Source organism: Falco biarmicus, chromosome 7 (genome assembly GCF_023638135.1).
Source record: "Falco biarmicus isolate bFalBia1 chromosome 7, bFalBia1.pri, whole genome shotgun sequence".
Lineage (NCBI taxonomy): Eukaryota > Metazoa > Chordata > Aves > Falconiformes > Falconidae > Falco > Falco biarmicus.
In genome coordinates, this window is record NC_079294.1 from 17,963,391 (window position 1) to 17,990,991 (window position 27,601).

Below are 27,601 nucleotides of genomic sequence, written 5' to 3' on the forward strand. Positions count from 1 at the left end.
TGTCACCTTCTGGTGTGTTGTATTCTAGACCCACAATTTAGTAAATGTAAAGACTTTTTTTTAGCTATGTTCACCTCCCTGTTAAGCTACCCTCTCTTCTTTGTGATTTCAAGCATGTTTCAGTATTAGTCAATATATGAAACACAATATGTATATTTCCATTCTTCCAAAAATAGCCCAGTATTAAATAACTATAAATCAGTTAGAGGCTGATCTTAGCTGAGATCTCAACTCAAAATTCCAAAACCCAGAGCAGAATCCAATGTTTGAATCTCTTGTATCCAAAATGAGAAAAACCACTCATGCATGTGGCTGAAGTACTGCCACACAGACAGCTTCAATTGTTTCTGTCTCTGCTTAGCTGTTTTCATGGCCTCAGTCTTGTCACTTTATCTTTCTCACACTCAGTTTCTCCAGCTAGAAAATGGTGTTAAACTTTACTTCTTTGTAAAATATTACAAGATAAACCAGTGAAATGTTTCTATAGTACCTGAGTTTTATTATAGTGAACGTGATTAGTACTTGATTTTGAAAATACATTACCCTAAAGATTGTCCTGCATATAAGCAGATGTTCAGAGATGCTGGTTTAAAAAAACCCATGTCCTCTGGACTCAGCGTAATGAGTATTCCAAACTATCATTTAGGTAGTAAGGCAAAGATTTTTAAAGTTAGATATTTTGTGAGCTTGAGATATGTACAATATTTACTCATCAAAGTAAGAAGTATGATGTCAACTATACATGAAAAGAAGAAACTTTTTTTGTATACCATTCATCATAGGCACAAAAATAAAGCATTTTTGTAGGTGTCAAAACTGGCTGAACTGCATTTGTTGCCCTCCCAGTAATTAGGCATTCATGAGTGATAGATGTATTTGCTAGCTGATGTATGGCATGGAGGACTAGTCTGATGAGTTCCAGCAAAATGGATACCCTTGTTCACCTTTAGTCTGAGATCTGGCATATAAATGAAATATCAGAGGACTTAAAAGGTTTCCACATTTGGTATGTATGTTTGTAGAATTAAGACTGGAATTTGTCAAGTCAAGCACTTTTTAATCAAAAAGTACCTCCACTTTAAAAGGCAACGTGCAGTTCTTGCAGTTGCCTCTCCACACAGAACAGTGAATGAATCCTTTGCTGCTTTGCACATGCAGGTCATTGCCAATTATGTAAATAGGGTAGATAAGAAACCAAAGAATGTTGGACTGGGCAGTGCTCTTTATTAGTATAAATAATTCAACAAGTATAGAAATAACCAACCTTGAAAAAATTAGGCTTATTTTTTAAAAATACCATTTTTGCGGTGATTGAAGTTACCCAGTCCTTGCATCATCTTGCCTTACAAATTGGCTACACAGTCACGCTGACCTAAATTACTGGTTTGTAATTGGACACAACCTTTGAAAAGTTTCTCATTTAGGATTGAACTTGTTATGACCTGCACAGAAAACTTCTATTTGAGAATAAAAGCCACAACTTCAACGGATGAGTTTTGCTCATATGGAGAACACAACTGATCTGGGAATTCAGTTTACATGGAGGTCATTCCAGAAAGTATTTTACAAACAAGACAATTATAGAATGCTTTTCTGTAACTAAACAGTTACATTGTCAGAGATCAGCAGTTAAATCTGGCTCTAAAAGGCATTTAAAACGTTTTCTGAACTTTTCTTTTGGCTTTTCTGTCCTTTCATGCTATATGGGATGCGTAAGAAGTCCTTCACCTAGGATTTCTGTTCAAACATAAGGTCACCAGCCTAACTGCTCAAATTGTTTGGTAGGAATGGGCTTTGTCCCAGTGATAAATAGTGATTTGCTAAATAAAGCTATTCTGCGCTGCAGATTTACTTGCCAATGCTGGGTTTACGTACATGGACAACAAGCCTGAAATTACGGATTTTGTTGTAGCAAGACAAATCTGTATTTGAATGTGTCCAATTTATAACATGCCAGCTAAATCCAGACAAGCTGACTGTGGGTGATAGGTACTCTTTGCCTGCGAAGCCGGGGTGCGATGGGTGTTACTTTGCTCACAGCTTTTCTTCAGGATGCTTTCTCGGGATGGTGTGCAGAGTCATTAAGAGTGAAAATCTGCTCAGCAGAGTACGGGTGACTCATACAAGCAACAGTTTGCTGAATCATCCATTTTTACAGTTGAAGGGCTTCACTCATTGTTCTTCTTGCATAGCAATTGCACAAATGCCAGCCTAAACTGGGTATAAAATGCTCCTAAATGTGGAGAAGTTATTCTACACTCTCTACACTCAGTTCAAGTGTAAATCATTACTCAAGATAAAGAGCAATGACAAACAGGACTTCAAGAAGAAAAGGCAGGGCAAGTATTATTCTGCTTATATGACATGCTCTATGGGACAAAATGTGCAAATTCACACACAAACAAAGAATTTTTTACTGTTACTTATTTTGCAGCTTCATTACTTGTCATGTTGCTTTGGGCCAAAGAATCTATTAATTAGGGTTTAGGAAGAAATTTACTTTTATGAAAAAAAAAGAAAAGGAACATATTTAAAATCAGTTACTAGTGCTAACTTTGCTTTAGAAAGATCCTGTTTTGAAAAAAATTGAACATGTTCTCTTCATTAATTTTTTGTTAGTACCATCATTTCTGAGTTGTAAGTGATCCTGGTAGTCGGTATGTAAGTCAGAACTTAGTTTCTTCTCTTTTTTCAACGTACAAAATAGGTGGAAGGAAATCATATTTCACAGTATCAAAGGATCATCATAAAAGTTTCATTATTAAAACTAACTTCTATCTCTAGTATGTCTTTTGCATAAAAACTTCAAGGGAATTCTAAGGGACTGTACAAATATTCTATATTAAATCCTTTCCTCCTTTTGTCAGAGGAAAGTACCATTGTGAGTTTCTGTTTAGAACTAAGCCTGTTACCCGCAGCAGTTTTTGTAGGATGTATTTCCTGAAATCTTAAAAATAACGTTAAGATAAGCGCTAACACATTAGCAGCCAGATGTTGCTCTTTAGGAAAGAGGAGTGACTAAACTGGAGACTCTGCCAGGTATCAGAGTAAGAAAAACTCCTCTCTTCTGTTCCTTTTCTTGTGGGGCAATGTGATTGTAGAGCTCCATTTCAGAAATTCATAATTGGTCAGGCAGTAGCTGACAATATATTTGTGTTCAGCTATAAAATATGACTGTTTTTACTATGCAACTCTGAAATGGCTTTTGGGTTTTTTGATGCATTACCAGCCTGAAATTGTTTTCATTCATGAATAAAATCAATTAACCTATTTTCTATCCTTTAACCAAAACTAAGAGCTTCTTGAAACCCTTGGTAACTGTGCTACCTTCAGTGCTTTATTACCTGTGCCTAAGTGGGGAGAGCTGCTGTTCTAAACTTGATACAATTACATCAGTTGTCTCTTCTTCAGCACTAAAAATAGGCTAATTCAAGTTAATGGTGAGAATAAAATCTCAACAGCACACGAACGCCTTCAATAAGCATGTCTAAATCTACCTTAAGGGGACTTATTTGAACATTCCTATCCTCATTGTAAAAAAAATATGCAGTCAACACAGACTCCTCCATTATGGTAAAGCTATAGATAAAGATATATTTATATCAATAGTTATAGATGATGCATTGTCCTTAAGGTAACATTCTCTTTGTATGTAGGTGTCCTATCAAGTTACTTATTTAGAGGTTACCTATAACTCTCCGTCTCCTGTTGTATATATATGCGTTTGTGTCAGAAACATGCATACATTAAGATGACAATTGGTAAATATGCACAGATAACCAATCTGCAAAGGGCTCCCCAAATTTGTAACACTTCAGTCTTAACAGTACAACCAATTGGACTGCTCTTTGATAGGAAGCAGAAGTTCCAGGATAATAATATCACACACAGGCAGAGTTATTCCCTGTTTGCTGCTCAAAACGTGGATTTAAAACCTAGGAAATCTTTACTGTATATTTTAATATATTCAAATGGAGTTAAAGTCTTTTACGCAGCCAGATAATTGTTAATTAAATGATCAGGTTTCAGTTCATTTAACAAATGTAATATCTGCATGATGAGGTATTATGCACTTCATTGACATACTTAGCCAGAGAATATGCCATGCAGAATTAATGAAAGAAATTATATGATTTTATTTGTAATGTTTATTTGCTGTATTATCACTATATGATTTCATTATTCTGATCACTGTCGGTCTGACTGTCATTACACCCATACAGAGGAAGGGCAAACATTCGGAACTGTAATGGTAATACCATTTAAATTTCCCTGCAAACTTACAAGACTTTCAGCCTGGGAACATATTTGTTACTTCAGGTGTTCATAGCCTAGGATTTGCTTATCTTCTTAGTAAGCAGAGTTATTTCTAAGTTATTTGAGTTCCTTTAGAAATCAGACTTGCATGCATACACATTTGTTCTTGGATATCTAATAAACAGCTTTGATTTGGAAACTAAGAACTGGCAATTGATTAGGCTGCTCTAGAGCACAATATAGCTTCCTGCACTGATCAGAGCTATTCATATTGTTTTTACTGAAGTATGGAGGTGCAAATTGCAGATTGTATACAAGCACCTTTCTTAGAGGGCTAAATGAGAGATATTTGCCCTCCCACAGACTTGAACTTACCTGCAACCAATAACACAGAAGTGATAAAAGTCTGGGCGGTAAAAGTGCCTGTGCTTAGATTTCCAGTGGTTGGTTTGAGAGTTACTAGTGAATCTTTATCTTGCTGAATTTGCTAGTAAAATTCATGTAAATATCAGTTGAATGTTTAATCCTTTTGTGGATTAAAAAGTTCTTGCCCATGAGTGGAGGTCAGCTATTGGCCCACCTGAAAAATTCTGTATGACAATACACTAACAACCTGAGTCTGAATTCAGTGGCTCCTTCGATATTCATACTTGTGGCTTAGCGGAGGGGGAGGCTACCTGTCACAACATATGGTAGCCAATTATTGCTTTATACTTACTGAATAATTCACTAAAAATGAGTAGTTGAAGAAGTGTGCTTAATGCTTTACTCGATTCTGGAAGTTTGATTAAAATGTGTGACTGAATGAAGCGGAAGCTTGGCTTTAAATCTGCTTATTAGTACTGGCACTAGATATGCCTTTTCTAAGAGTAACAAGCTCGAAAGAGCTGTATTATTTTGATTTCAAAATTGGCAATTGTGATTGCCTGGGGGGTGGACAGGGGTAGAAACTGTTTTATTGAGCAGATGAGAATTCTGAACACAGCAGGAAACATAATCTACAAAGCTTTCCAAAAATGCCAGCACTGATATTAAACATGTATGCCTCACCCCATTTGAGTAATAAGAGTACTGCAAGTTAAATTTATTTCTCATAGTCGGGAAAAACACATCCTACACTGATGTGATAAAACACCAGAAGAACAATGAGACAACCTGGAGGATGAACACCATGCTGTTCCAGCACAGCTGACCTGTGCTCGCTACCAGCCAGTCTGGTTGCACAGCCCCTCCATCCTCCATCCCGCACTCCTGTGCAGAATTGAATCCCAAGGAGAAGACTGCCAGCGATGTCTCCATGCTGCACGACTCCCAGGATGAAGCTTTAGCTCATGAGAACTAATAACAGTGATATCAACTATTTAAGCACTATTTGAAAGCTAAACCCAAGAATTCTAGGTTGTTTTGTACCTCCTACTGACTTTTCCTTCCTGTTTCCAGGGGAACTCCATCAAAGAGTCTGCCCTTGTGTTTCACAATACTTATTTTATAATCCAAGAGAATCTGGGATACTTTAAACAGTTATGGTCAGTGGGAAAATATCAGTCTCTCCATAACGGCAAGGTCCATTTTCTAGACCTTGCCTGGCCCAGTTCCCTAAACACAGGGACTCCTACCACTACCCTTGGGCAAATTCATCATGGCCTCATGCATGTGTCCCACTGGCAGAAAGCTTACCTTGACCCAAGGGCTCTCACAAGGACAATCTGGTTTTACTACTGAATCTTTGCCACAATCAAAAGAAAAGTTATGTTGCTTTAAGCACCCCTCTAAGTGCGACAGGTAAGCAGACCATCTGCCCTCTTGTTCTTCTCTCTATAGACTCCGTATTAAGCTATAATTGGAGGGGACTGGAGGTACAGCCATTCCCTGAGCAAGAAGAAAAAAAGAGTTGTTATGCAGTAGTCCTTGGTGATTTATCACTCTCTGAACAGAAATATGGGGAAGGCAACCATCAGAAAGTTCAGCCAGGACAACATGCTTCCAAGCTGCATCTCCCTGTGCTTGGCAGATGACAAAGGCATTGAACATCAATAATTAGACCATATGGACTAAATTGTTTACCCACTCCACTCCCAGCTCCACACTTTTTCTTGTGGCAAAGTACAGTTTGGACGTTTGATCTGTTCTAGTCATCCCTCCCATCCCTTTGTTTAAATTAGTTGCATACGTAGATTTGGTTTTGAGTGTTTTCTAATCTCAGACAGCATCTCATACTGCATTTCAAACAAGAGGAAGAAGCATGGGCACAAGTTACTTTTTATCAGTGTGTTCCACTGCCGCCTTCTCACAGAACATAGCACTGGTCTCCTCGGAGTTCCCTTTTGGGTTTGGTTTTTTTGCCTCTTGTTCATATATCTTGAATAGCTTTCTGTGTGTTGGTTTCTGGCAGCTCACCCTCCTCTATGGAAAATACATGGATTGTAAATGAAAAAAAAACCCTGAAAAAAATACAACTGACATTAAGAAAATAGCAACAAGCAAATGTGATCCCACACCATTTCCTAACTTGTGGTGTATGAGGAGGCAGTGATGGACTTCATGCTGTGAGTGTTTTATAACTATGCTAAAAAAATATCATTTTATTTCAGACCTCAAAAGCCTAATGATGATCATGCTAAAATAGCACAACATGGAAGTAGTAAAATAAACCCCAAGCAGATGCCTCATAGGAATATTCTGCACTGTACGATTGCATGGCTTTACTAGGGAAGGCTTTCTCATGCAAATTGTCTGGAGGAAGTCTGAGGGACCATTTGTGTACCTGCCAGTCTTATGGACATTTCTGTTTTCCAAGAAGATATAATTCCTCTTTCTGGTTATTAGGAACTTGTTTATTCATGTATTTTTTCATTACAAAATGTGACAGATTTATATATCACACAATACACTAAATCACTAATAGATTGCAAAGGAAGTGTGTCTAAAGCAGGAACTAAGATCTTCAGTGAAACCCTTATGAAAATGTCAAAATGTAGCTTTTTCAGGAGCGTTACTCCACTTTTCACCAATTCTAGTTTCCATGGAAGAGTTACCAGCCACATTTGTTTGGAAGAAAGGATATGTAGTACACATGGAAGAATGATTCACAGAAGAAAAGGGCAGAAAAAGAAAAGGCAGAAAAATCTAAAACTGGGAAATAGATGGGATGAGAAGAACAGAATACAAAATCAGGAAAGTATGAAGCCAAGTCAGGGACAATTTTGAAACCTAGCAAGAGAGCTTTCAAGTGGATACAAACAGGAGTAGAAGAGGTCATATCCTGTATAGGGGATCTCTCCTTAAAATATTTTCTGCAGACAAGCTCACCAGTAAAGGGATTTTACTTTAAAAGCTGATCACATTTTGTGAGGTGCAGCCTGAGAACCATGATTTATGTAAAGAACCTCCACATGAATAACTATACGCTTGCTCAGTCTCATGTTAAAAATGTAATATTAAACATAAAGAGAATTATTTGAAGCTAGAGAACACTCCAGTTCAGTTCTTCATCACATTGTCTGATGAATATTGACTCTCCTGCCTTTTGTGTATTGCCTGACACTAGCTACTGCTTTTTTCAGCTGGTGATTATTCAGTCAGCAATAAGAAGAGATAGCATCATTTCTATTATCTGGGTGATAGCTCCGTGATAGTAACGATCTTGCTCAAAAAGACTTAGTGATTCATCCAAAATCATGGAATGGGGTATCCTGATCAATCCAAAGGTGTCACAGAAAGGGCTTCTGAGTCTTTGTGGGTTTTGAGATGAAGTAGGATTTATTTGTGATCGTACAGCAAAATAAATGTTTGCAGAACTGTTTCTAAGAATAGCAGGATGACTTTAGCAATCATGTGAGTAATTTGAGAGCAGCATATATTGTGTGTTTCTGTATTTCATGAGAGCATTTTAATCATAAATGTATATAATTTTACATCAGCATTTTTTGCATCTGATTTTTTTTTTCATTTACAATAGCTTGATTTGCCTAAGAGATTTGCCGTGGTCTACAGCGTTTGAAGAAACTTTGAGGGATTTGGAAAGCAACAGCATGCACCAACTCTCAGACTTCATATTTCTTCACCTTATCTGTGAGCAAATGACAAAAGTCTGTGGAAAACTAAGTGGTGGATTTGAAAATGAAAGATCTGGGAGCTACAGCAAGGCAGCTAAACCACAAGAGAATCATTCTCAGAAGATTCATTAAGATGCTGGCAAAGCTTCTTCCATGCATTTAATTTAATATAAGTAATCACCATACAGTAGCTAGCATCTATATAAGCAGTGAAATATGGTTGTGGCCAATATAGGAGGTAGTAAGGGTCTCACAGTTTGAGGTAATCCCAAAGCAAATGTCAGCTGCTCACTGATCCTGAAAGTTACTGATTATGGCTCTATTACTAATGGAAAACAAAATAAAAACCAACAGCATAGACAGTATTGGAGGAAGGGAAAAGAGTTGTTGGAAAGATTAAAGGACAAAAGAAAACCATCCTGATCTAGCTGAATGCAGCTGAAATGTTCAGAGGATCAGTAGTGGCAAGAAGCTACTCCTTTTACATTCCCCAGGTCTTGAAGTTTTTGGTCGCAAGGCCAGACCACTTCAGGGCTGCCTTAACTTATAACTAAATCATGAGATCAAGAGAGTGTTTTGCTAGCATATTATTGCAAAACTATATATTCCCAGTAACAATGTCTCCTCTGGAAATGTCCCTTGCACTGCTGGGTTGGCAGAAGTTACCAAAGAGCATATTTTCTGTAATCTAGAAGAATATGTTTTCTTTACATTTCCTATATGCTTATCACTGCCATAAACTTCCAGTAACATAAATTTACATTCTCACACCAGGCAGAAATTTGATCCTAAACCTTTTGTAAGCCATACAAAATACAGTAACATTTCTAAAAGCAAAATTGAAAATGTACATGTAAACATATGCATACTTGGAAGTTAGAATATTTGTAACATTTGTTACAAAAGTAATACAGTGGACGACAGAAAATACCTGCCAGTGGGATTCATACAACATATAGCACTTGAAAACACATACAGGAATAGTAGGCCATACACGATTGTTGTCTGAAAGTCCAAGTCAGCTGTTACAGTCAATGTTACCTACATAAATGTTAAACTAGTAACAACCAGCAAAAACTTACTGCTAGGTATTGTACCCAAATTCTCCACTGCAAAATACAGCAGCTGATCTTTGAAAGCTTGTAAGTACTAAGAGATTTAGCACCACACCAAGAAAAATGTCCTCCTTGATTCTTTCTACTACATCTTTGTCTCAGTTTGTCTATTCCTGGACTTTAAAAAAGTTTTTAACAAATACCATTTAACCTATTGGACCATTAACACCATGAAACAGAACACAGCAAAATCTTTCTGATGGTTTCAGGAAATCAGGGGACATAAAAGAGAGAAATGTTCTGAATGACTGTTTTGCTTGATGACTCCTCATTCCAGAATATAAAATGTACTTTCTGTTTTGAGACCTGAACTGTTGTTATAGGAGTGTTCCTCAAATGGTATTTGCTATTTTAATAGAGGTAATTACTGCATTCATTCAGGAGGGCATAACAGCAAAGAGGTGGTATCTTGAGACTTCATTGACAGGAATCTGAAAAGACAAGAGTCCGAAGAACATTCTCAAAGTGTATTTTCCACTGGATGGCCCTTTGCAGCTCTCCATGTAGTCTGTGTTCTATGAACAGCAAGTTTTTTTCTAGTCAAGTGACTGAAAAAACAAAGGCTATTTGCTTTTACATTGACAATTGCTCTTGCACACTAGAAGGATTTGAGTTGTCTCTAAAATTTATGTCCATCAGCTGCTCTCTCCATGGACTTCCAAGAAAGTTCTGCTCTTTGATTCCCTCTCGGGGCTTTCAAAATTTCTTAGTTTCCCAAAATGCTTTACCAATGCACTTTTAATATGTCCCCTCTTACTGTTTGAAATTGATTCATAGACAGTCAAGCCAAATAACAGTTCCAAGCAATCTCAGAAACACAGCATTTTCAGGTACATTGTTTCTAGTAATGGTAGGAGAATAATGTGTGGTTAACATACTAGACTGAAATCAAGTGATCTGGAATCAAGTCATGCTCTTGCCACAAAGACTCAGTACAACCTTGGGCAACTCACAGCAGGAAAAAACATACAAGACATATCTTCAGGCATATGATTCAGTGCCTCACTTACAGTCTAGTCTCCCTATTCATCTCCAGGCAATGGACAGATAATAGTTGTAGGTGTCTCCCCTTTCTACCTGCAAACACTATTGGACTTCCACTCTTTATTGGATTACTCTTCTCTGTGTGCACATTCAATTGCTTGTGTAAATGAAGCCCAGATCTTTGAGCCCCGCAGACACTCTGACACTAGCAGCATCAAAGCCTGCCAAACAGATATAATATCATGGTAGAAAAAAAGCTGAAAAGGTTTATTAATTTATAAACGCTTCATTTTTTAGGAACAACTCAGATACATGTTCATGCATATGTATGCATATCTGTGCACACACATGTCTGTGAATGAGTGTGTGTATGTGTGTGTGAAAGACAGCTCAAAAACAAGGGCATTTCAGACATTTAGGAGAAGATTGATTTAGCAATGGAAGAATTCCACAAAAGAAACAGACCACATTTCCAACCATGTGTTCTGCATTGTACTTGTCTGCATTTCCCATCTAGAATGAATAACTGGAAACACTCTGTCAGTACCCCAGATCACAAGAGAAGCAGGAGGCTTCTTGACTACCACACATTTCATAAAGGAGAAAAGGCTGTTTGCTGTAGTGTAAGTCAGATCAGGCTGAAGAGAAGCAATTCTGTCTCTTCCTCCCACACACAGACAATTTACACCTGCACAATTCAGCTGTGCTGAAGCATTTTAATCAGTCTCAGAAAATCAAGAATAGGGTTTAAAATCCTCTTATCCTCTTATACAGACCAGAGATGCCATATCATACGTGTTACAGCATATGTGTACGATGAAAGAATTAAAAATAGTTTCTAAAACCTTACAATTTTCTGTGTATTTGTGAATTGGATTTAGTCATTACATTAACTGAACACTGCTCTTCGTACAGCAAATACATGTACTTTGTTATTTACAGCAGAAGATCTTAAAAAAACCCAAGCCTTTACAGAATGTGGACGCTAAGAGGAAATACGTAAAGCATTACTATTATCCATGATTAGTTGACAACAGGGCAGGTTTTGTCCATACTTCTTCAGAAATGGTGTTTCCTTCAATAGTACCAACTAAGAGTAAGATCCCATTTTTCTAAGCACTATGGAAACACAATAATCTTAAAACTAGCCCTACCTCAAACAGTTTACAATCTAAGAAATGAGAGAAAGCAGATAGCAGGTGTTAGTTTAGTCTTTATGTCTTGCCTTGTATACTGAAACTGTAAAGAATTATATAAATTGTTGCTAGTTCTGATGCAGCTTTGTGATTTGCAGATTAAACTGAATCAGAAACTATGGTTGCTACCTTACTGTTCCCAGATGCATTTGAATTTCTGGATCTGAATGAAACTGACGACCTTCTTTCTCACAAAGGCTTTTAGTTTTACTTTCATAGTTTTTATTCAAACTTGGATGAAAGGGGAGACAAGCTGTAGGTTTTCTGAAGCCTTCTAATCTGAATTCTAAATCAAATGAAGCATCAGAAATAGATTATACTTCTTTGTACTTAATCTGAATATTAATATTGTTTATTTGCCTTTAATTGTCCTGACTTTGCTAAAATGCTCTCATACAGGCTAGTGAATTGCCTGCAAATGCTAGCAGTCTGAGGGAGGAGGGGGAACTCTGACGGACCAAAATAGCTCTAGGGCTTTGAATGAGGATTCCAATCTCTTTGACAAAAAAAAAAATCAATTATCCTGCCTCTACTTCTTCTGTTTACAAAATGCATCTTAAAATCTCATTTAAAATTACATGCAAGAACAATGGTCCCCATGTCACCTTACAAAGTGCAGATGTTTCTTATCAAATGTTGAAAACAAAGCATCAAGCTGGAGAGAGGCAGCTAGTGGAGTTCCTAAAGCACTGTTCTTGGGATCAGTCTTATTTGCATCTGGCTGGATGTAGATGTCACAGAAAATGTCTGTGGTTGTGAGATGGGCCCACAAAGCAAAGTGATCAAAACAGAGGATATCACACCAGAAAAACTGGGTAACTTTGAGGACTGGAGTAACAGAAATAAGCGACATTCAAAGGCCAAATTCAAGCATTCAGAAAGAACAAAAGTTCTACTATAAAATCTGAGCTTCTCAGCTAGGGGTGACTCAGGAGGAGAATGAGATGTATACATTAACTGGGCATAAAGCTATTTGAGCTACCAATCTGCTATTTCCAAAAAGAGAAATGCATTCATAGACTCTATCAGAGACATGGCGTTAGTGCAGAGCCCTGGCAATACCTCATATGAACTATTCTGCACAATTCCTATATTTCATGTTCAAGAAGGATGAATTGAAGCTATAGCAGTTGCAGAGATGGGCTGTTCAACTGGTCTTGGAAATGGAGAGCCTGACACAGGAGAAGAAAATGGAAGATTGTGGTCTAGAGTATGGGGACCCATCATGATGGACTATAAATATATCAAGGGGGAAAATAACTATTTAAGCTAGCAGACAGTGTTATCATGAGAACACGTGAGTATAATCTGATCATGAATAAATTTAGGCTGGAAATGAGGATGTTTTCCCCTAATTAGGGAATGAAGATAGGCATCGGCTTCCCACTGTGATTATGGAGGAGAAATAAGTTGGATTGTTCTAACATGAAGTTTGGTTACTACAGAAGAAAAATTATATAACATAGGTGTTCATGTCAGTGGCGTCTCATACATCTAATGTCTTGCTCATTATTTTATAAAATACTTCTAGCGTACCTAATGCAAAACTTAATTTTTAAATTGAAGCGGTGTTTTGCCAGATGGGCTGAAACCTTTAGAAGTTATCTATGCACCCAACCCCCACTGAATTCATGCAATTAAAATATATGGGTTAAAACATTGGGAACTGAAGTATTTTTTTCCCCAAAATTATTTATCTGAGCCATGCTGCACTGTGGAAGATAGGGAGAAAAGTTTTTAGTCAATCATCCAAAAAGGCTGTGATATTATTTTTAATCATAGTGTTTCCAGGGCCCCCCAAAAGACAACAGCTTAGTTCTTTCCTACCTTGTACATTTACCATCCTCTGTAAAAGACCATCCATGTAAACGTTACTATATAAAGAAATTTGTTACTTTTATTGTTTACACCCTGGAGATGTCAAATGTTCCTACACAGGCTGGTGACCGTCCTTCTACTGAGAAGTAAGTTACACTGAAATACACTGAAGGTAACTAAGAAATTATTTTGATGCCTTTGCCCCTAAACCTGCGTTTCTGTGATCTCTGCACAATGAGGTACTGCCTTAACATCTGATAGACTACATGCAGCTTCAAAACCTTTTTCATTTGTAGCTGCCTGTGACATCTCAAAAGAATTAATTTCACCATTAATAACTAATTTCTTTCTTGAGAAAATAGTGAGAATGATGCAAAAATACTTTTTGAGTCCAGTCTTTTTCAGATGGATTTAGTGTGTCCTTTTTCTTTATAATTCAGCTCTCTTTTGAGAGCTCAGACTACCTTTTTATGGTTCACAAGTTGTTGTAATCAAATTGGCTGCAGGCCCAAAGCAAGCTGTGTGACTCAGTGACAGTTGCAATCACTGCAACCAGGAAAAAGACAAAGAGCCGATACATTGGGAACCCACAGCAATGGATGAAAATGTTTGGAGAGCTTTTCACGGAGTCTATTGGTTGGAGAGTTTCAGATTCATCTGATCTTTAAAATATTAAATATCATTACCAAGGAACATGTATATAGCACCTAATGCTGCCATTTTTTTTATGTAAAGAGCATTTCGTTTCAATTAGATATGGTATTGTTAAGGTCCCGCAATAAAACGTTTCACTGCGTTGCTGTGCGCTAGGAGACTTTAGGAAATGCTTAGATGTGTTTTAATACAGGCAGCAAGTTGCAGTATCCTAAAGCCGTAAAGCGGTCAAGAATGTGCTTAGCTTTATGCATGTGATTAACTCTCAGACTCAGCAGTGAGATTTAAATATGGGCTGGAAAGAAAATACTTTGATTTAAGTATGAACATTTACCGTCCCAGAGCCCAATACATTCTCATGAAAAATAACAGGTTTCCTATCTCAGATGTAAAGATTGCTTTGAAATCAAAGACATTAGTTCAATAGAAGGTGTCTAAAATTTTTCTTCCTATAAATGATAAAAATCCCCTGATACAGATCTCTTGTGTAAATTCTTTCACAAGCATTTTGGGGCATTTGTGTGATCTGTTTGTGAGAGCGATCAGGAATCCACACTAGCTAAACACTGCAGGGAGGAGTTGAATCTAGGGTGACGTGCAGCCAATGTTAAACAGTTACACCTGTTCTGCCCTTTCTGTGAAGAAAGGGAAAATGCACAAAGCTTATGAGAACCAGTTAAAGATATCCTGGATAGCTCCAACTTATGTAATAGCACTCCCACTTTCTCTGCTAGCAATTCATTGCTTCTTCATGAACAGAAATGTACTTAAAAGTCACCCACAATCACACATATGAATACAGTCCCACTCATTTGCACATTTGTATAGCGATTCCTACAATATTACCTTGTATCAAGCAGCTTAAAAATGAGCTTTTAAGGAAGAACATACAATGCACATTTTAAATAGCCCTGGGAACTCGGCAGATATATCGGCGAGAACTATGACACGTCCTGCTGTCACAAAGGGCCTTCGGTTACATAAAAATTGCCAGATTGGCTCAGGTTAGTTGTCCATCGAGTCTCGAATCCTGTTTTTGAAGGTGACAAGTACCAGATGCTTCAGAGGCAGGTGCAAGAAACCCCCATACTGAACACTTATGTAATAGAGAGGGTTCTTCCTAAAATCAGGCAGTTGGTGGGTGGCTTATGCTTCACAGCAGGAGAGTTTATAATGCCGTGAAATGTTTATCTTCGTTATGTAACCGTGGATGTGATTACCCATCTATAGTCAGCTCAGGCAAAAAGTGCCACAGGGCTTTTAATAAACACTGCTAATCAGGACCTTGTTTTATTTCTCAGCTGAGAGACACCAGAGTAATTCAGGATCTGAAAGACCCTAGAGTATTATACCAATTTGCTAGACTGATCGTTTTTTAAAGTATAGAAAGCGCTCATAAGTAGGGTTCGTTTAGCCATCTGAAGTTGGGTGTCTGGTCTAAGCTAGTTATTAAACCAGAGACACATCCTAGTCTGAGTGCTGATAACTAGAAGCAGGGAGTTTCTAGGGTTACACATGATGGGCTTGAATTGGGGAAGTAAGCAAGAGGAATTTTTGCTTCAAGAACTTCATGGGCAAAAGAAAAATCTCTTAGGCAATTGGAATTAAAAATATCACAGAACTGAAGTACACTAGAATTCTAAAATAATATTCATAATCTCCATTACTTAAGAAGAAAGACGGTGACTTTTTAAAATAAAAGGATGAATTTGCTTTGTAGTAAAGAAGGAGGAATGGAAACATGCAGCATAAATACGAAGAAAAACTTCTATACTGGATGCTTGAGTTTTTAAATTAGTTTATATTGCTGTTTTAAATTTTTGTTCTTCCCTGAGTTAAACCTTTTCTACAAGAGGCAGCATACACATATAACAGTTTAATTGAATTTGTTTTATGGTATAATCATGCCATTAGTTAATTTAGCACAACTCTGTGTGGCTCCTAGAAATAATGGCACATACAGCTTAGTTGTCACACTGGTTTGTGGCACAAGCCCATTTGTAGGAAAAGAAATAAGCACAATGCAGAAAGTCTCAGGTTTTAACATTCTTTCGTATTACACAATTTCAATAAATTGGCAATAACACGCATGGTGGAAGAAGGCATTGGTGTAACTGGGCACCTGAAGTGGTACAAGGCAAGTTCTCTCTTTGCAATCCTGGTAACACACAGTCTATTTTCTAAAGTGAAGACTATGTGCAACATTCACTTGCACTTGAGCTAACACACCATTCAGATCTTGCACATCCATTTCTGATTCCTTTCTGCTTCTATTGGAATGGAAAAACTTGAGAGACTTATGTTTGAGTTTGAATCTCTGAGGCAACTTTAAAAATATAGTGGATGTTTCCATTCTCATTTCTAGAAGTGAGAGAAACCAGGGTGGAGTAAGAATTGGCCTCCCATGGAAGCTGAGTGATGTAGGAACTTCCTCATGGCTGAACATATTAAACGATTGTGTAAATGCTCCTTTTTAATTTTAGTGCAAAAGAAACAGGTTTGCTTTAACTCCCTGCAGAGGTAAATTGAAATTCATCTCCCAGCTGTGCCCTGAAATGAATTAAAGTCTGCATACACTTGACCACAGTGTCTCAGCTGAAATCTCTTCAACTACATTGCAAGCTCTTGTTCAATCATGCCATACCCTGCAGATTTTTAAATGAATTGCCAAAGATCACACAACACAGGAGCGGCAGGGCTGGGAGGAGAAACAGAACTGCTGACGGGCCATTCTGTGTTTGGCGCATTAGACCACAGTTTCCCCTAGACAACACATTTCTACATATGGAACAGAAATGTGTCTCCGGTTCCTATTTTATATAGACTGAAATGACTGCAATGAATCTGCCCACAGCTGCTGGCCAGCAGGTACCACTGTAATTTCTGAATATATTTGGGACTTTCCCTTTGGAGGATCCTGGGGCCTGATTTTCTAGGTGAGTATTGAAAATAACAGTCCAAAAAGTCCAAAAAAGAGTAACACATAAAAGATTATATTGAATTTAGAATGAGATTCCAAAGAAGATTTTTGTGTGTTCTTCACAGAATACCTACTTCTTAAAACAACCATCAGCAAACAAATGAGATTGCAGTAATTTTCAGTGTACTTAGATTGTCTCTGTTCTTCCTTTTATTTACCCAAATTTTGTGGTATTTTACCAAGCTACACTTTAGGTTGGCACATATCACCACTGCCTCCATAAAAAGCAGGTTTGCACTGCCACCATTTTCTTGCTCCCCCTCCATGGTATCCATTCTTGGAGGAGCACGAGTGTTTATGTAATTGCATGGTTAACTGGAAATACTGAAAGACTAATCATTTCCCACACTAATTTTAATCTGGGTTAATTTCCTAGCACAGTTCACTGCTCAGCACACAAACACTTGGGCTACCTAAGGTGCAAGACAGGCAAGGGAGCAGAGCAGGAGGAAGGTGAGCCTGCTTCTTTCAGTGGCAATGCTGCCCTAGCAGGCCATACCTTAAGGCATATAAGGTATCACAAAACCCGAACATATGCTTATCCCAAAACATCCTGTAAGCATGCTCAAAAAGGATAAAGTTCCTGAAGAACTGATACCACAGATCACCAACTGCAACATCAGCCACACCAGCCACATCAAAGGTACAACAGCTGATACATCTGAAAACACACAAGTTGTTCCCCCCATACTCCCACCTGGGTCTCCATTTTCCCAACATGCAGCAAAAATCACTAGCATTTTTCTATCTAGTATAAATATTTCTAGGTTATTACAAAACAGTAACTGGAATATTTTATGAAACTGATATTCTGATGAGTTAGATCCATCTCAAATACACTGGAATTAATATGGATTTCCCTCTAACATGGTTTTGTATCTTGCTGGAAAACATCTTTTGCGACACTAGCATCAAGTAGAACAAACAACTTTTTTATCTTGTATGCAGTAACAGGATTTCTGGTTAGAACTTAACAAAATCTGACTTAGCTGAAAGAAAAAAATACTAATATAGATTTCATCAGCTCTATATGTGTAATGACCACCTAGTGTTTAACTCACACGAGGATTCTGAATGAAAGCTATTACAGAAGAAATTCCTAAATGACTTCTAATAGTTTTCTTCAAAACGGCAGAATGACCACCCGATCTCCTTTTTTTTTGTAATTTTTTTTTTACCATTTTTTTTTTTTGTATCATTAGCATCTGGATACAAATATAAGCATCACTGTGTTTTGTGGAGGCAGAGATCAAAACTTCCATATTTAGGAGTTAAAACCTCAATTCAGATTTGGTCACTTAAGGTCTGCAATGACTGACTCAATCTCACAACCTAACTCCCTAATACATCTTCTATATATAATTCTTTTGCCACAGACTCAGAGTCCTACTACACTCCATGGCCACTCCTGAGCACCTCTTTCATCAGAGACATTCACAGACACATGTGGAAACGCGTCAAGGAATTGTGAATAAGCATACTGGGCCATATGTATGCTGGCTCTACATTCAGGGGTAGTATATGAGAAATGCTTTAGTTCCAGTTAGTCAAGTAAGTATGCTTTGTAACATAGAGCAGACTGCTGCCTCATCATAATTACTCCTGGGTAACTGAGCATTTTTAAGACTAAGCATTTTTAAGTCACAGAAGGACAAACGCTCTTGAGTTTGGGATGCATACATGTGTAAAATTTATAAAAATACAGAAGTTCAGAATACAGATTATTATTTTGCTTACACAGATTTCTTCTTCTGTTACATGGCTTCATAATTATATACATTGCCTTCATTGTCCTTTAGCAGTAACCGTCGCCTCCCCATTTCTTATTTAAAAAGGTCTCTTTTGAAGCGAGGCCAGAGACTATTTGCAGCTCAGAGGTCCACAGCTATCAAAAGGTTACAGCAGAGCATTGGCATTGACATACACATTAGTTTTTGTAAGCTGCAACTAAAGTAGGCATTGGATATAGGAAAACATCAAAAGCAATGTAAAAAGTCATAATTTTAAACCACATTTGCCCCACTTTGTACTGGGTATACCTGGTCTCTAGCTAAGGAGTCATCCCTGTACCTACCCTACACCAAAAGTGAGTGCACTTCAGCTGCTCTAGTGAAATGTACTAGAAGCTTAGCTTTTTAGAGGTATCTTTTCCTTTTCCAGGTCACGTAGAGGAAGTCCATATTTCAGCTCAGGACGCTTAAATTGTAAAGTCTGTCACAACAGAAAGCAGAGGCACAGAATATACAAAGAAAGACAGTACCTCAGAACACATGGTACTTGGGACTCAAAGTGGTCATTTCTCTGAGGTTTCTGAATGGTGGCACCCATGCCTAGTCTGCTTCTGCCTTGATTGCACAGGCAGGGCTCAAACCTACTTCTGAAATAAACCATTTGCATTGAAAACACCTGACCACTTATTTCTGTCCCCCCCCCCCCCCCAAAAAAAAAACCCCAACCTGAAAAAAGCCCTGAAACCAACCACTGCTCGGCAAAGGGACACCAATACTCCAGAATTGTGTTCTCCAGTCTTTCCAGCCTGGGCAGAGGTAAACAAACAAGGTTTCAAAATCAAGACACACACCACTGCACATTTGCTGTCGTCTTGATGATATTAAGGTGGAGGGAGAGAAGCAGCTTGCCAGACCTCTGCTACACAAACTGCAGCATGAGACTGCTTGCAGAAATTGAAGAGCTACCACAGGTGGGTCCTTTTCCCCTTACCTCCTCCACACAGACAAATAAATGTCGCAGGATGTCTCACATTTTCAGTTGACAACTGAATACACATTTTATTCTTAATAAAGACACTCATGAAAACCTTAAAGAGACCAAAATTATTTGGAATTCTTTGTGGTATATTAGAAACCCGTTCATTTTATTGAACTGCCATGATAAAAATATTTTTTACATGAAATATATTTAAGGAATTAAAAAAACCCCAAAACACCACAGATTAATGGTTGGTCTTGTCATCATCATACCTCTTTCTTCAGGTGCAGTGAATAAAGCTACAACCACCACTTGACAAATTGGGCTGATTCTTGAGCATTCATCATACTAATCAAATTATCTTAATAAAACCATTAGCTTACAGAATGCCAAATATTTCAACTTTGAAGCCAGTAGAACATGAGAACTAAATTAGCAGGAAGTCACATTATCTGCCAGTCACAAGACAGGAAATTCTCTGAAAGGATTCTCATTGCTAAGTAGAATAATATCATGTCCCTGCAGCTGAGTTTCAAAACACTTGAGGGGTGTCCTATCAAATACTCATTTTGATTCATATGAATCGTAAAATGGTACAAAAATGGGTTTGTAATGTATTTTTAGTATTTGGATGAGGTTGTGCCATGAACAACTGATCCATTTTTGAGTGTACTCTTTTAGAAAAAAAAGAATGTTTTTACAAAACAATTGGAAATTTTCCCAAAAGCCTCCCAGAAAAGGAAGCAAGCTTTATTACTGCAGGTTTGAGATGTGTGCTGCTTGAAACATGTTACAGGGCTTTTATCAGAGCGTGAGAGCAGTTTACTATAATTGTTCCATTATGTTTATGGTAGAACCCTTTTATAGAAACATGGAATTTCAATCCATAGGAGTACTGCAATGAACATAAAGTATGCAGAAACAAAATGTGCCTTTTTCGCCTGCTATGTAAGATAAAAATAGATTTATGTTTAAAATACATTAACTTACCACCCCCCATGACAAACACCTGACTGAAACCATGTATGTTTTTTCCTCACTCCTATTTTCTTATGGTTTTCTATCACGTAAGAAAAGTCTTCAAGAAAAATCTTTGTGTATCATCAAGACCCATAGACAAAGTGTACTTTGAACCTCAGGTGAAAAGGAAGAATTTTCTTAACAAATACCCTTGTTAAATGCAATACTGCCCTGCTTCTGTGCGTTCAACAGATGATGGAAGTTTGTAGTCTGGCCTGTGATGGTGTGAAGCTCTCCAGGTTCCCTCAAAATGGGTGAAAACTCTCTTCTCCCGATTTCCCATGTTCCAGTCTCCTCCTTCCTTGGGAAAAGCAGCCAACCAACAGTAGTGTGGGAATCGGACACATTTCTATTGCCAAGGGAGCTCGCCCCATCTTTTTCAAACAGGAAGCGAGAACAGCTCATCGCTGCTCCTATGGCACCGCCAGTGCTGGGAAGAAATCCCAGTTGCAGGAAAAACCAAAGTGGGATTAGACTTGACGGAGAAGGATCTTGGAGAGCAGCTGCAAAATGCGAGGAAGTACATGAAGAGCCAGGGATAATGAACGTGCGTTGGGGAAATGATGCCTCTTACAGTAGCACCACAGTATTTTACTCAATAAATTTCGGACAATGAGAAGTATCAGTTGTCAAGCATGCACACAGAGAGCAGGCAGGAAGAAATCAAAATCCAACCGACAGACAAAACCGCAATATAATCTTTTATTATGATCTAATTTACTTGATGGTCTGACTCATGATTTTTTAGTCCTCGGGGTTTGCAACACCGCTCCGCTTTCCCATCAGATCAAGCAACACATTTACCTTCCGAGTTCCTGAAAAGGGATTTGGGTTTGGTTGCTGCTGCGGCTGGGTTTCACCGCTCACCTGCATCAACTGCAGCCGCCCCCGCTCCGGTGTGCCTCGGGAGAGGCCAAGCCGGGCTCTCACACGCCCTCCCGTGCCATCGCTCACCTCGAGCCACTCAATTTACAAAGCGAAGGAGCTAATGACAGGACGGCTCCCTTCCCGAAGGGAGCGCACCCCGTCCGCAGCGGGGCCGGGGCCAGGACCCCTCCCGGCTCCCCTCCAGCGCAGACCCGGGTCACACCGCCGCGCCTCCGGCTCGCCCTCCGCCCGCTCCACCGCCGCGCTCCCGCCGGCCAACAGCGGGGCGGGAGGCACCGGGCCGGCCACAGCGGGCCGGCAGCGGCGGGACCCCCCCGCCACCGGCTCCCAGCGGGCTGCCCCACGCTTAGCGGTTCCATTCACTTCGGCTTACAACAAGTAGTTGAGAGCGTAAGCCCGGCCCGCTGGCGGAGGCGCCCGGCACGGCCCCCGCCGACGCTCAGCCGCCCGCGCCCCGCGGCCGCTGCCGGGCCGGGCCCCCTCATCCGCCAGCGGCCCGCTCCCGCCACACCCCGGGCCGACCGACCCGGCTGCACAGCGGCGGCCCCGGGGGGTCTGCGCGGCCCCGCGCCGAGCGGGGGCCCCCGGCCGCGCTGCCCTTGCGCGCCCGCCCGGGGCCGGGGCCGGAACCGGCGGTGCCCGGAGCGGCAGCGGCCGCCCCCCGCGCGGCGCCTGCCCCGCGTCCCCCACGCAGGAAGGAGGGCAGCGCTGGGGCAGCTGGCGTATCCCTCCGCGGCGCTGTGGCGTGCGTGCGTGTGCGGCGGCGGCTCCTCGGGAAGCGCGTGAGGCAGCGCCGGAGGGGAGGGAACTACTTTCAGGAAACTCGAGCGCAGGGCAGCCGCCGGGCGCCGCGGTGAGGGCGGCGGCGCGGGCCCGTCCGGCGGCGGGCGCTGGGTCAAGGGGATTACTTTCTTCCCCTCGCGGTTCCTTCTTCTCCCTCCTCCCTTTCCCCCGTGGTTATTTTGGATCAAGCTGTGGCGGCGGAAGGAGCTTGAAGTCAACGCTTCCGCCCAGTTTTCCTGTGAGGAGGAGGCGGAGGCGGCTGTGAGGAGCCGAGGCGGCGGCGGCCGCTAATGGAGTTGCTGCCGAGGAGGGAGCGCCGCCGCTCAACTTCCCCGCGGGCCTTCTCCCTCCTCTCCCCTCGTCCTGCGGCCGGGGGCTCCTCTCTCGCCCTGGCAGCTCCTCTTCCCCTCCCTCCCCGCTTCTCTTCTCACACAAACAGCCGTGACGCATCCTCTCTCTCCTCCATCCCCCCCCTTCCCACCCCCAGGCTGGTTTAAAACGCCTCCCTCCCCCCCCGTCACCAGCCTTCTCCTTGGGGCCGGCTCGTCCTCCCTCCGCAGTGTTCGGCGTCGCTTTGGAGGAGGTGGGAGAGCCCGGCCGAGCCTCTCTGCCCCCCTTTCCCCCACACAACTCCCCCCGCGCCTGCCCCGGCCTGTGCCGGCTCCGGTGTCTGGAGGAATTTCTGCCGCCGCCGCCTGCCCCGGCTGGGCGCGGGAGGCGGGCGGGCGGGGAGGCGGCCGAGCGGCGGCGGCAGCAGCAGGAGGAGGAGGAGAAGGGCAGCAGCGAAGGCGGCTGCAGCGGGAGATGAGCTGCAGCGGGAGGACGGTGCGGTGCAGCTTTTTGCGGCGGGGAGCCCTCCCTTGTCTCCAGCACTTTGTTCCCCTTTAACTGGGAGCAGCTCAAGAGCGGAAGATCCGAGGTTGTTGCTGCTGTTTCCACCACTACCTTCACCATCATCATCTCTAAAGACAGGGGAAATAACGCTCCGGCGCCGGACTACAGGATTTCGTGTTTCCAGGATAAAGATCGCTCTCCCCCCCCCCCCCCCCCCCCCCGCCCCCTCTCCCCTCCCTCTCCCTCACTCCGCAGCACTGCCCGTGCCCTGGCCGGGGGCGGCAGGCCGGGGGGGTAACAATGGTGAAGTTTCTGGTGAGTTCTGGCTGCGCCCTGGCTGCGTCGGTGCTGCTCCGTCTCCCTGTCGGATCGCGGTGAGGAGAAAATGAGCGAAGAGACGGCGACTTCTAACAACGAGTAAGCGGCCGTCCCCCCTCGCCGCGGCGGTGCCTCTCCCCTGCGCCCCGGGATCGGGCTGGGGCTCGGCGCGTCCCCCCGGCTCCGCGCCCCGCGGGGGCCTTTGCCCGCGCACGTACGTGTCCTGGCCTCCCCGTGCGCGTACTGCGCATTTCTGCTCGCGTACATGGAAGCCCAGAAGCTCCCTCTTTGTGAAGGAGCTTGGTTTAAAAGGGCTGCGAGCCATCGGCCAGAAAAGCGTGGTGTATTTAAAGCTCGGCAGAAAACGGTGCAGGTAACGATGGTGTCTTGGAAGGGGAGGATGGGGTTTGAATGCCCGAAGTGGTATCGGCACGTACCACATCTGATAATATCCTATTACTTGTAGATATTTCACATGGAAACTAGTGTGTGGGAGCTTCATCCTGCAGGAAACTGCTCCTGAATTTTAATTGGATGAGTCAGTCAGTGTAAATACAGCTTAAACCTACCCTAAAGCCTTTTTTTTTTTTCCACCTCCCTTTTAATGAGCACTTGGGACTTAATTTTTTTAAAAGAGGAAGGGGACAGTTTAAGGATCTCTTAATATTTTTAATGTGACTGGTTTGGAGGAAATACAAAGGAGAATGTGTGTGTGCGGCTGTATCCCCCTGCGTGTAATCTGCCTTTGAAATACGTCTTGGGTCGGAGGAGATAAATATTTGTCAGAAAACATACGAGTTCTTTATGGCATTGAAAAACGAATATGAAGTATTTTGAAACTTTTCCTATTACCGGGAAGTTTAAGGTTGATCGCTGCAGCCTCCGAGCTTTAGCGTTACGATTTGCGATGTCGGTGTTTGCTCAGGCTGATTTTATGAATGATGCGGGTGACGGCCGCGGCCATGGCGCTGGGGAGGGAGCGTGCGCCCATTGTATGTGTAGGTAGCGGTAGGTGGGTGAGGAGCTGCCGGGGTCGGGCGGCTCTCCTCGGCCGGAAAGACGGATTTCCCATTTCGCTGCCTTCCTCTGAGCAAAGCCTGCGCACCTCCCGTGCGCTTCTCAGAGCACGGCGTTCGGCTCCCCGAGGAGCAGCGCAGGCGGAGCCCCGCCGGGGCGCGGAGCCCCGCAGGGCAGCGGAGCAGGGCCCCGCGCTGCCGGCCGCGGAGCGGGCTGGGCCTCGCCGGCCGGGAGCCGCTGCGGCGCCCGCGGGGCCGGGAGCCGGGGCCGCCGCCGCCATGTTTCCTTTTTTGTGAATCGCTCTCATTTGCATACCACAATCTCCATTCATAAAAAAAAAAAAAAAAAAAAAAAAAAGGCGAAAAAAAAATATCGCCGTCATCACCGCTGACCTGCGGCAAAACCTGCCCTGCGGAGTGCCCAAAGCGGCTGCTCCTGCGCGAAGGAGCAGCCTGCAGCCAGCGGCTGGCAGAGGACGGTCTCTGGGACCTGCTGTATTAATATGTGCTGCTCGCTGCTTGTTGACACAGTTATGTGGGAAATATCAGCTCGGGGAGGTGCTGGGAGCACGTGATCCGCTCCATTCATAAAATACCTGGCTGTCCATTCACAGTGCAGTACAGTGTCTGCATTCAGCAGCCTCGCAGATCAGACCTGCATGGGAAGGGAGAGGCAGCCAGGCCGGCAGGTTTATCAGAGAGGGCTGCAGAAAGAGGGCTTGTGGTTGCGAGCATGGGAAGTTACCATGAAGCTTGGGGGGTGGGGGGTGTTGGAGTTATCTTTACGGTTTGTGTTTGTCTTTTTCGTGTAAAGCAGCATTAGTTCAGAAGTACCTTCTCCACTGTACCGTCTAACATTTCAATAGGGAAGAGTTTTATTCAGGAAACGCTGAAATATTTTCCCCTCTAGAAAGACTGAGTCAAAAATAAAATACTGAAATTCCGATTCATTATTATGAACGTGTTTTCAAGACAGTATGTTAATCCATTCTGGGTAACTTAGTCTATATCTGCAGTATATCAACATAGTGTAGAAGGAAGTCAGGCATACCTAATGAGACATCTGAAAACGTTGCCTAATACAAAATACAGGTAGCAGTGAGGACAATTAAATTGACAGAAATCAGCAATGCAGTTCATTTTTGTCTGTTTACTTTGAGAATTTTACAGTACATTAGCTATTATCATTTCTCCTTACCCTGTGCCGTGGCTGAAGAGAGAGAAATGTCTAATATGGCATAAGCTGTGCAGAGGTTGGTGTATTATGTTTGATTTTAAATATTTTGAAAATTTTCAAAAAATAAAATCGAATTAAACTTAGTGATGAAGGATCCCTGAAGCAGGCAATGGATTTGTTGGATGTAACTGTTTTGTGGTTGCCAGTGTAAAAATAGTGATGTTCACTGCTCATGAGCACACTATTTCATTATCTTAACAAATCGCACTAAGGTGATCCTTAATTATACATTTGTGGAGTGGAGGAGGCTTTGTTGTTAGTGCAACCTAAGAGAATACCTGAAAGGTTACAAATCCTTACTTAAGATGAGGAAGGGAAGCTCACATACAGTATTAGGTTTGAGTTAATTCAGTGTTATAAAGCTACATGTGTGTAACCTTACAAAGCACTATAAACAGTGCTTTTTCTCAAATAACAGATTTTTTTTTTTTACATTGGTTATTAGAATATTAGAAGAAATGTAAGAAAAATGTTTCTCAGTTTCACTTGCTTTTTTGGACAGCATTTTTGGTGAGGCCAGAGTCATCGTTCCTCTTTGGTTGATTTTGCTCATAGCACAAGCGTGTCACTTTAAATGATCAGGAAATATGATTGAAACTCCAAATGAACCATTTGTGAAAATAGGGCAGATCTAATATATGATGGATTTAAATTTGTAGAAGTTTACTGTGTTTAATTTTATCAGTATAATTGATTACATCAATGGCCTTGAATTCATTAATAAATCTCTTGGCATATAAGGGCAAATACGGGTACTTTGCAATGCATTTTGTGTTGTTGTGGCTACCGGGAATATTCTGGTAATTGAGCTCAATTATTTGATTATAAAACTTCATTTTACGGAATAAGATATAAATATTTGTGGTGTCTAGAGTTTGACCTCAGATGATAATGTTAAATTCTCAATGGTGGTGGGAAGGTTTAATTAAAAACTGCATTAAGGACTAGTAGGTTTCTTGTCGGTCATGAACATATGGAAGACAGCCTTGTGAAATTGTAATTGCCACGGATGAATCTTTCTTGGTGATTTTTACATTTTTCTTGTAATTATATTATTGTATTTGTCAGTTAGGTGTTAGTTAAATGAGAGTGTTTCTGTATCTCCAGCTAATTATTTTTTTTTCCCTCCAGTGTTTTGCAATCAGTGTGGTCAGCATGAACACAGTGTGGTGTTCAAAAATACTATCAGTTTCTAAATGAAGGAATTAGTAGGATTTGTGGACTCATGGGTTAACTCGCTGTTCGTGCAACAGCATAATAATGTCAAAGCAGACAGGTCAGCAAGCACTGTACAAAATTCCTGTTTTGGTGGAAGATTTTATTGCTGTCTAGAAAAGCAACTCATTTCAGTGTTAGGTAAAACATAATAATTGTTACATTATATATTCCCCATTCAGTAGGGATGAATGATGACAGGCTTAAGATGGAGTCTGAGTTACTGCTGTTGAAAAGTAGGAGCACTGCTTTATTGGCTTGTTTACTTTCCTCTGTATTGCAGGTGGCCTCTTTTTCAAGGAATGCTTGTGCTCTTCAATTATATTCAGAGTTGTTTTCACATACTGTATTTTTACAGATTCAGACTGCACATGCTAATTTTTTGTCTACATAAATATAGGTAATCTTATACTGTTTTTCCTAGATAATTTAATTCAAGAGATTATAAATCAAAGAAATACGGAGTGTATACTAATGCAATGTGCTTAGCAACATTTGGATTATGGCGTTATAAACATCTTC

At 41.2% G+C, this 27,601-nt stretch overlaps 1 protein-coding gene across 2 annotated transcripts in view; it reads left to right on the forward strand.

Moving 5' to 3' along the window:
• The first annotated feature begins 22,560 nt into the window (after positions 1 to 22,560).
• The window catches only part of SPRED1 (sprouty related EVH1 domain containing 1), a 59,526-nt gene continuing 54,485 nt past the window's right edge, over positions 22,561 to 27,601 (forward strand). The window contains exon 1 of one of the 2 annotated variants that reach the window (XM_056345745.1): positions 22,561 to 23,710. In XM_056345745.1, coding sequence (XP_056201720.1) covers positions 23,679 to 23,710 — 32 coding nt within the window. In that variant the 5' untranslated portion in view covers positions 22,561 to 23,678. The remainder of the gene's footprint in view (positions 23,711 to 27,601) is intronic. The other variant, XM_056345740.1, reaches the window with a different exon arrangement.